This window comes from Hevea brasiliensis, chromosome 14, assembly GCF_030052815.1.
Source record: "Hevea brasiliensis isolate MT/VB/25A 57/8 chromosome 14, ASM3005281v1, whole genome shotgun sequence".
NCBI classification, from domain to species: Eukaryota; Viridiplantae; Streptophyta; class Magnoliopsida; order Malpighiales; family Euphorbiaceae; genus Hevea; species Hevea brasiliensis.
In genome coordinates, this window is record NC_079506.1 from 90,896,674 (window position 1) to 90,905,956 (window position 9,283).

The 9,283-nt window shown below is 35.1% G+C and overlaps 1 protein-coding gene and 1 long non-coding RNA gene across 2 annotated transcripts; both read left to right on the forward strand.

The window, feature by feature from the left end:
- Positions 1-3,977: 3,977 nt before the first annotated feature.
- On the forward strand, positions 3,978-5,670 carry LOC131173101 (putative disease resistance protein RGA3). The gene is made up of 2 exons (XM_058134760.1): positions 3,978-5,604; positions 5,657-5,670. Exons 1-2 carry the CDS (start codon positions 3,978-3,980, stop codon positions 5,668-5,670), a joined length of 1,641 nt encoding a protein of 546 aa, XP_057990743.1.
- A 153-nt stretch (positions 5,671-5,823) lies between these two features.
- On the forward strand, positions 5,824-9,016 carry LOC131172617 (uncharacterized). Its single transcript, XR_009143178.1, has 4 exons — positions 5,824-7,684; positions 7,844-7,917; positions 8,178-8,269; positions 8,345-9,016. It is a non-coding gene; the product is annotated as an uncharacterized LOC131172617 (long non-coding RNA).
- The last annotated feature ends 267 nt before the right edge of the window (positions 9,017-9,283 follow it).

The following is a 9,283-nucleotide window of genomic DNA, read 5'->3' on the forward strand; positions in this document are numbered from 1 at the left end:
GTTTACTGTTGCTGCATTAAATTTGCACTCTCTCTTGTTGTTATTTTCTTCAAAAGGTAGCTTTTTTAATTTCAGGAAGAGAAAATGTTGGAAGATGTTCCTCCACTTAACACTTCATGAGGTCATTTATGTAGCTGGGGGCCTTCGGTAATTCTTTGATATAAAATCCTTCATGAGGTCATTTATGCAGCTGGCTCCAGTTCCAGTCGCTCCAATTCCATGTAATTGGAATATTTTAAGCTTCTAGATCATATGGAAGATTAGGATTACTAATGGGGATATGTTACTATTTGTTAAAAACTTAACATTTTGGGCAATTCTAATGATCTTACTATTTGTTAGAGATTGCGGGATGCAATATATATTTGAAATGTTTTCTCTGGAATTTTCTGCTTTCATTTGAGCCGGTTGGGAAAGACAAAAAAATTGTTCAACTGAGTGGAAAGGTAATGAGACATTCTACTTTATTTCCCATAGATGTTTGAATCAGTTATTGGTAAACTCTAACTAGTACTAATTAACCGATGTCAATTTGTGACATTGATTATGAAGCACATTTACAATGAAGATGTTACAAAAATATCTATAGCTTTGAGCCTCCAGTTCTCCTGACATTGCCAACATCCTTCAGTTAAAACTAACTAGAGGACCAAGCAATCTCGCTTTTTGGAATCATTAGAAGATGGAAGAGAATTACTAAGTTCAAGCTATAAGACCAAAGAAAATTGGTGATCTTGCTTGCATAACTCTTTCTTTGCTAATTTACTTTTTTATATGATACATTCCTAATTAGTTTCTAATGGACCTTGTGATGACATGACCATTGATAGTTTGATATCCAATCTTCAAGTATTCCAACAATGGAATTTGACCTTCCAGGATGCTCATTTAACCCTTTCTCTTGTACAAATTAGGCCATTTATTTTCTCAGACTAGTTTTTATCTTGCACTTTGAAAATTTGAGTTTTTTTTTTTTTAATACATATGCTGACTTTTTATTTTGATTGGTTTATGTTGCAGCAGAGGAAAGGCAGAGTGAATGCAGATAGTTTGTGAAACAGGGTTAGGACTTGGCTTGTTATTGATGAAGATGTGAGTTTCTTTCACACTAGTTATTTACTTTGTCTGACAATTTTTTCTTAAATTCATTTTAAATTTAAATCATCTACCTTGAAACAAGACTTGACAATACCAGCTCCCATGTTAGATATACTTTCTTGTGATGGTGAAGTTCTATTTGACCCAATGGATAGCTAGATTCAATGAAAAGAGAGGAAATGATGCCAAAGGATGAAAGAAAAATAACTTTGAAAAGTAATTGTCAAGTAAGATAATAGTTGGATGTGTAGTGAAATATAAATTCTTATATATTGGCCTCTTTCTAATGCCTCTTTATCATCTCTCACATATTTTCATTGCAATGATGTATAAAAATGAATGATTTTTCTACCAATAGGTTAGGCAGCAGCATCTTTCTAAACAATTGACACATTTTTATGCTTTGTGCTTTTTGATGGTTCATGTTAATTTGATGGATAGTACAACATGATTGCAATTCTTGTACAGGAGAGAGAGTGGTTTCACTTCCGGAGACCCTTGAATGTGTAGTAGTATGGTTGAGTAAAGCAAATCCAATGCCGCATAGTTGGTCGAAACTGATTGTTGGGATATGAAATGATTCAATTCAATTGCAGAAGGATGCTGAAGCCTCTTATCTGTTTTGTCATGTTTCCTGCTGCTGCAAGTTCTATCCAAATGTCAATTATTAGTCTTCTGTTTACTCGTCTATAGCCCATCTGTTAGAATCACTAGCAATGTATTAGTGTCTTCCCTTGTGAGTGTTTAGCTTGAAGTTTGAACTCGTATTTGAAGTCGCTTGTAGTTCAGATTTTGGTTTGTGTAATATGAAGCACTGATTGCAGTATTCAAGTTGAATTTCTGTTTCATGTGATTTTGGTTTGGAAAAAATGACACCCATTGTTACTCTTGTGAGAACTTGTGCATCTCCTGGATGCTTTGAATATAAGGAACTTGGCAATAACAAAACAGAACAAATCATTCTCTGAACGAAATGCAAATTGGGAAAAGATCATCAGAAGTTTTTCCAATGAATCTCGGTGCTTAAAATGATAGTTGAAGTTTTTAAGAACTGAATTTTGCAGTAGTCTGAATTCATTTATGGATTTAAAACAAAATTGACCTTAGAGAGATACAGTAGTTTGGGCTCAATTATCTTTTCAATTATGTAATATAGGAACGAATTTCCCAGCAATTCCTGCAAAGCACAGAGCTAAAAGAATCTTGATTCTTGAAAGAAAAGATTATATTAGGGGAGAGAGAGAGAGAGAGAGAGAGAGAGAAAGAGATAAAACATATATTAACTGATTGAACAGCCAGAGCATGAATATGTGAGTTGGACCCACCTCAGACCACAGGCAGCTTTTGCGTCGAAACAATATCCGAGATAGCCAACCGAGCCGTTAAACGGAACTCAGGAGGACTCACCTCGCCGTATTGGTGAATTGGGATTTTGTTGATGATCATATCGAGTCCTTTGTAGACTTGCATTTTATCGGAGTTGATGATAACCGGTTGAAGCCGTGTGGCGAAATCAATGGAGAGTTTTCATTTGCCACGCCCAGTGGCTTCCATGACGACAACGATCTTGTCTTTTCTGGCGGCGGTGAAAACGATTGAGGGAGGTAGAAGAAGCGGATCCGGCGTACATTTTCGGAAAAAATGTGAGACACTATTCGTGCGTCTGGCGAGAAAAAGAGAGAAAAGCAGCACCTGGGCAGAGGCACCTAAGAACAGAACATCGCATAAAATTAGAGGCAAAGCCTCTAAGGCTAAGTTTGCAATGCCCTTCATATTAAAAGCCCCATCCATATTAATTAAGCTTCAATCAATCTGTCAATGAGCACTTTTGTTCCACTGAATCCAAACCTTCATAGAAGGCAACACTCTATATCTAAACTCCAAGTTAATTAATATACTACTCTTACAAGTTGTAATATTTAAAGAAGATAATTTATTAATTAGGCTCTTAAGTTAATATTTAACTTACAGCATAAATATTAAATGTGAAAAGTTAATATATTATCCTTTAAATATTTAAATAATATTAATAATAATTAAAAATTATAAAAATAATAATTACTATTTAATCTCATACTAAACACTTCTATAAGAGTAGTGGTGAGCATTCAGTTCGAACCGAATCGAATCGAACTAAATTAAATCATAAAAATCGAATTATATATTTTAGAAATTAAATCGAATTGAAATGGATAAAAAATCGAATCGAACTAAATCGTTCTATTTCAATTCAATTTAGTTCAAACCGATCAATTTTGATTTTTGATTATTTTTTAATTGACTTGATTTTCAAGTTATGTAGTCTAATTTTGACTTTAATTTGAACCTATTAACCATTAATCAATAAAATTAAACAATTAATATATATATAATTAAATATAATTTAAAAATTCTTCATAAAAATAAATCAATTCAAAAATCGATTTGATTTGATTTAATTCGATTTGAATATATCTATTCTGTTTAATCAATTTTTTTCTCTACAAAACTGAACTAAATTGAAATAACTAAAATTTTTATAAAATAAAATTGAACCGAATCGAATAAATTTTAAAATTAAATTAATCAAATCAAATTAACTGAATTTAATTTAATTTTTCAATTTAATTCGAAATATGCTCCGCTGTTTAATTTTGACTTTAGATATTGTAATTATTACTTTACATAAAACTCTTTTTTACTAATAATTTATTAACAAAACTTCCAAGCAGAGCTTAAGAAAAATCTATTGCTAGCGTCAAGCGTATTCCTGTGCATTGATATTAAACAACCGACAGTCGTCTATCTACTTCATATTTATAGAATCCTCTTTTAACACTATTATCATTATCTACTTTTCAACACCCTTCCCTCATCACATCTTTGCCAGAAAAGAGACCATGGCTGAAATGTTCCTCAGTTTCGTGGTGGACGCAACTCTGTCCAGAGTGGCTTCACTCATCAACGATGAAATCATCTTTGCTTGGAATCTTAAGGACGACTTGAAAGGCCTTCAAGATTCCCTCACATTGATTCGTGCTGTGCTTCAAGATGCAGAGGAACAACAAACCAAGAGAGAATCTGTGAGGCTTTGGCTGAAGAAGCTCAGAGATGTCGCTTATGATGCTGAAGACGTATTTGATGAGTTAGCGTACGAGGATCTTCGAGGAAAGGTTCAGATGCAAGACCAACTAGGAAGGGAGGTACGCAACTTTTTTTCGTTCTCCAAAGGCGCTCGTTATGTCAAAAAGGTTGCATTGCATGTCAAAATGGCTCACAAAGTTAGGAAAATAAATGATTCGTTGAATAAGATTAAGAATGAAGCTATGGGTTTTGGACTTCAAGTACTATCTAGAGGGCCTCGAATCCACTTGGATCGGTTGACAGACTCGGTCCTTGACAACCCAGTTGTAGGGAGGGAAGCCGATGCCTCCAAAATTGTGAACTTGCTTAGTTGTTCCTGTGACCAACAAGTTCTTACCATTGTAGCCATAGTGGGCATGGGAGGTTTGGGAAAGACAACCTTAGCTAAATTGGTGTGTCAAGAAGTAATAGAAAAAAGGCTTTTTGATCTTACAATATGGGTTTGTGTATCTGATCACTTTGATTACGCAAGAATTTTGGGGGAAATGCTGCAAACTCTCGATGAAAATGTGGGTGGGGTGACCAACATAGATGCAATACTTAAACATCTTACGAAGAAGTTGGAGGGCAAAAAGTTTTTACTTGTTCTTGATGATGTGTGGGATGAGGTATCAAAGAGGTGGGATGACTTGATGAATCGTTTGGTAAGAATTAGTAGAAACAATGGAAATGCTATTCTTGTCACAACTCGAAGCGAGGAATTGGCATCAATAGTGGAGACTTCTACTCATTATAGGCATATTCTGAATGTGTTGTCTGATAAAGATTCCTGGTCCATTATGAAGGAAAGGGCATTTAGAAATGGAGGAATATCAATTCCATCAGACTTGGAGGGTATCGGAATGGAGATTGCAAAAAAATGTAGAGGAGTGCCATTAGCTGCAAAAGTTTTAGGTGGGACGATGGGTTTGAAAATAGATAAGGAAGCATGGCTGTCAATTAGAAACAGTAATGTTTTGAATGCATCAGATAATAAGGATAATATTAAGTCTATATTGAAACTAAGTTTTGATCGTTTGCCTTCATATCTGAAGTCATGTTTTACATATTGTTCAGTTTTTCCGAAAGACACTGTGATTGTAAAAGATGAATTAATTCAGCTTTGGATGGCTGAAGGTCTTCTTGGGACACCTAATGCAGATGAGGGTAATAAATATTTTAATGCCTTACTGCATAATTCTTTTTTCCAAGATGTGAAAAGGGATGAATATGAGAATATTAAAAATTGCAAGATGCATGATCTTGTGCATGATCTTGCACTGTCTCTTTCAAATTCTGAGACATTGACTTTGGAAAATTGTTCAACTATTGATGACTTGTCTTGCATTCGTCTTTCCTATGTAGATAGTCAAGATGCAACAATTTTAAAGGGATTTCCAACAGGTAGTGCTAGGAAGTTGCGTAGTTTACTCATGAAGGATATTGAATTTGATAGATCTTGGAAGCTAAAAAGCTTGCGGGCCCTGCACTTCATCAGTTCTTATGATATCAAAAGGCTGCCATCCTCCATTGGTAAGTTGAAACATTTGAGATATCTTAACATCTCATGGACTAAAATCGAAGTGTTGCCTGAATCCATCATCGAGCTCTACAATTTGGAAACGTTGAGATTCCGTGGGTGCGAGTCACTTGAAGAGCTTCCTAGAAATAAAATGTGCAATCTGATCAGCTTGAGGCATATTGAATTTTCTGAAGATCACCACATGCCATCTAAGGTGGGGTGGTTAACATGTCTCCAAACACTTTCATTATTTGTTGTGGGTCCAGATGGGGGAGGTAGCATTCAAGAACTACAATGCTTAAATCAACTAAGAGGAAAGTTGGAAATAAATCATCTTGAGAAGGTGAGAGACAAAGAAGAAGCTAAGAAATCAAATCTACTGGGGAAAACGAAATTGAGTGCCCTTAAATTTGTATGGAGTGATTTTGGAAGAGAAAGCAGCAGCGGCAGCAATGATGAGGAGGTGTTGGAAGGGCTTGAGCCTCACCCAAACATAGAGAGGATAGAGATTTGGAATTATTTGGGTGAAAAGTTCCCACCGTGGCTGTTTATGATGAAAATTCTGAGTGAAGGTGATGTTGGATTATTGAGACGAAGAGAGCTTGATTTTACTTTCTTAAAACAGAGCTTGAAGTTACAAACATAAATAGAGCAAAAAAAAAAAATGTTTAAAGATGAAGAGAAAAACATAAATTTCATTACTGAAACATAAATAGAACATACGCTACTTTTTTACCTCATTTCACTAGCTCTCTCCAAATCTTTTCTCTCTGCCCTATTTTTATTTATTTATTTCTTTTTTCAGCAGCAACCTCTTCCTTCTTATGAGGAAAGATTGCTTTCTTTTTATTTTCCTTTTCTTACACATATTTTTACCTACTGAAATCTCATCAACTCTAACAGGTGATTCTTTCACAGTACTTGATAATTTGGTGGAACTTCAATTGTGGAGGTGCAAGTGGTGTGAAAAACTCCCAAGGCTTGGACATCTTCCTCATCTTAAAACGATTGAAATAGGACGAATGGATAAGATCCGCTGCATAGGGAATGAATTCTATGGCATTGACGGTGGAAGCACCAGCAATGGAGGGAGAACATTTCCTGCATTAAAGAAATTACGGTTAAGTTATATGCAGTGTTTAGTTGAATGGAAGGCACCAATAGATGGAGGAGGTGAAACATCTGTTTTTCCTTGCCTCGAAGTATTGTCCATATGGGATTGTCCTCGGTTGACAAAAATTCCATTAAGCGATCTTCCATAGCTTCAAAGACTGGAAATCGATGGTTGTGAAAAATTCTTATTTAATGAGCTATACACCTTCCCATCTCTTAAAAGCATTAAACTTAGAGGGTGTAGCAAATTAACTTGCCTTCCAAGTGGGCTAAAATCCTCCACTTCTTTGGAATCATTGGAAATAGATAGATGCAACAGGTTGACATCTGTTCCGGAATATTTAGGAGAATTGCTTTCTCTTAATATTTTACGAATAACAGGGTGTCAAAGTTTGAGTTACTTTTCAGAGACAATATTAGGGGGGCTCACTCAATTGAGGAATCTAGAAATTGGTCCATTCTCAGAGGAGTTGGATTCTTTCTCTTATCTGAATTCAATCCAAGACCTTCCATCCCTTGAATCCTTATCTATATATGACGATGGTGCAGGCAGAATAAAGTCTCTACCAGATCAACTTCAACGACTCACTGCCCTAAACTCATTGTCTATATGGGATTTCAATGGAGTGGAAGCTTTGCCGGAGTGGTTGGGCAACCTTTCCTCTCTTCAATCCCTTGAAATTTGGGATTGTGAGAATCTGAAGTATCTACCTACAGCTACAGCCATGCAACGCCTCTCCAAATTAAGGAATCTCGGTATTGTGTCTTGTCCCCATCTTGTGATAAATTGCGCCAAGGATAGTGGCTCTGAGTGGTCCAAGATATCTCATATCCCATATATACGTATACGTAAGTTTCCTTTCTCCTCCCAAGTAATTCTAAAATTTTTCTGTACTTAATTTGTTGTTTCTTCTCTTTTGAAAAGAAAAATTTTAGAATCAAGGAAAATATATTAGGAACTAATCTACTCACTTGCCCGATGATACCTTTTTTTTTTTCCTTTTTCAGAAGGGTAATTACCATTTTTTTTTCCCGGCTCTTTGGATGCGCACATTGAACTAGCTTTATTAGTGAATTCTCAGGTATTTTGACTCCTTTCATCTACATTTATCTTTTTTTTTTTTAATTGTTCTTGTAGGTTATATATATAATCACAACTTTTCTTTCTATACAATTAATTTCTACTAAGACTCGAACTCAAAACATCACAGTACTTCAAATGACTTCAATACTATTGAGCTAAAGTTCATTTATAATTAATAAAATTATAAATGAGTAGACTCATTGTTCATGTAGGTAATATGCTAAATGTCTGATATTTCAGTTCAAATTCTTATTCAAGATGGAAACAAGGTTCAAAGTCACTCTATTTTTGACCTGGAATAATTAAGTTACATGTTGGAGTCTCAGAAATAAGCTCTTTGCCAAAGAAAGGTAAGGCTGCATACATCAACTCCGTAGCTGAGGCCATGTTGTGATTTTCTTCACAAGGCAGCTTTGTAATTTCAGGAAGAAAAAAGCTGGAAAATTTTCCTCCACATAATATTTCATGAGGTCATTTATGTAGCTGCTGGAGGCCTTCGTCGTGATTCCATGATACAAAATCCTTGATGAAGTCATTTATGTAGCTGTCTGCAGTTCCACTCGCTCCAATTCCATGTAATGGGACATTTTAAGCTGCTACCTCGAATGCAAGATTAAGATTACTAATGGGGATATGTTGCTATTGTTAAATCTTACATTTTTGAGCAATTCTGATAGTCTCACTGTTTGTTGGAGATTGCAGGAGGCAAGATTATTTCATATGCACATTTGCTAAGTCTTTTCTGGAATTTTCTCCTTTCATTTGAGCCAGTTGGGAAAGGCAAAAAATTTTCAACTGAGTTGAAAGTCAATGAGGCGTTCCATTTTAATTTTTTTTTATGGATATTTGAATTTCAGCCATTGGTAATCTCTAATTAATATTGACTAATTGTGGTCAATTGTGACTTTGATAATGAAACACATTTGCAATGAAGAGGTTAACTGTTTTGTTGTGCTTTTAGAATGTCTTTGGTGCTGTCAATGTTCTCCCAAGTGGAAGACAAAAAAAGCTTTGGAGATTGTTATTATCTCCTCAAGGGACAAATTTCAAGTTTTTGTGCAATAAAGATGAGTTGGCATCACCAGCTTGAGCTTTGAAGCCTCCAGTTCTCTTGACATTGCCAACATCCTCCAGCTTTGAGCTTCCAATTTGAGTTTCTTGTCTCTTTTCTGTGTTACAGAACCATGATTATGCTAGTTTTACGAATGACAAAACTATGATTGTTTTTGTTAACAAAAATATTCTGATTGCGTTACTTTAAAAAAATGAAATGAAATAGACAAGTAGAAAGATGAATTCTACAAATGTTTTGATGCACAGGTGGAAAAATAAATTCATCAATTCAGCTCTTAAAGCCATTTTAG

Bases quoted from the DNA above. Each gene is read 5' to 3' on its own strand.
- LOC131173101 (XM_058134760.1), top strand. From the start codon at position 3,978: ATGGCTGAAATGTTCCTCAGTTTCGTGGTGGACGCAACTCTGTCCAGA.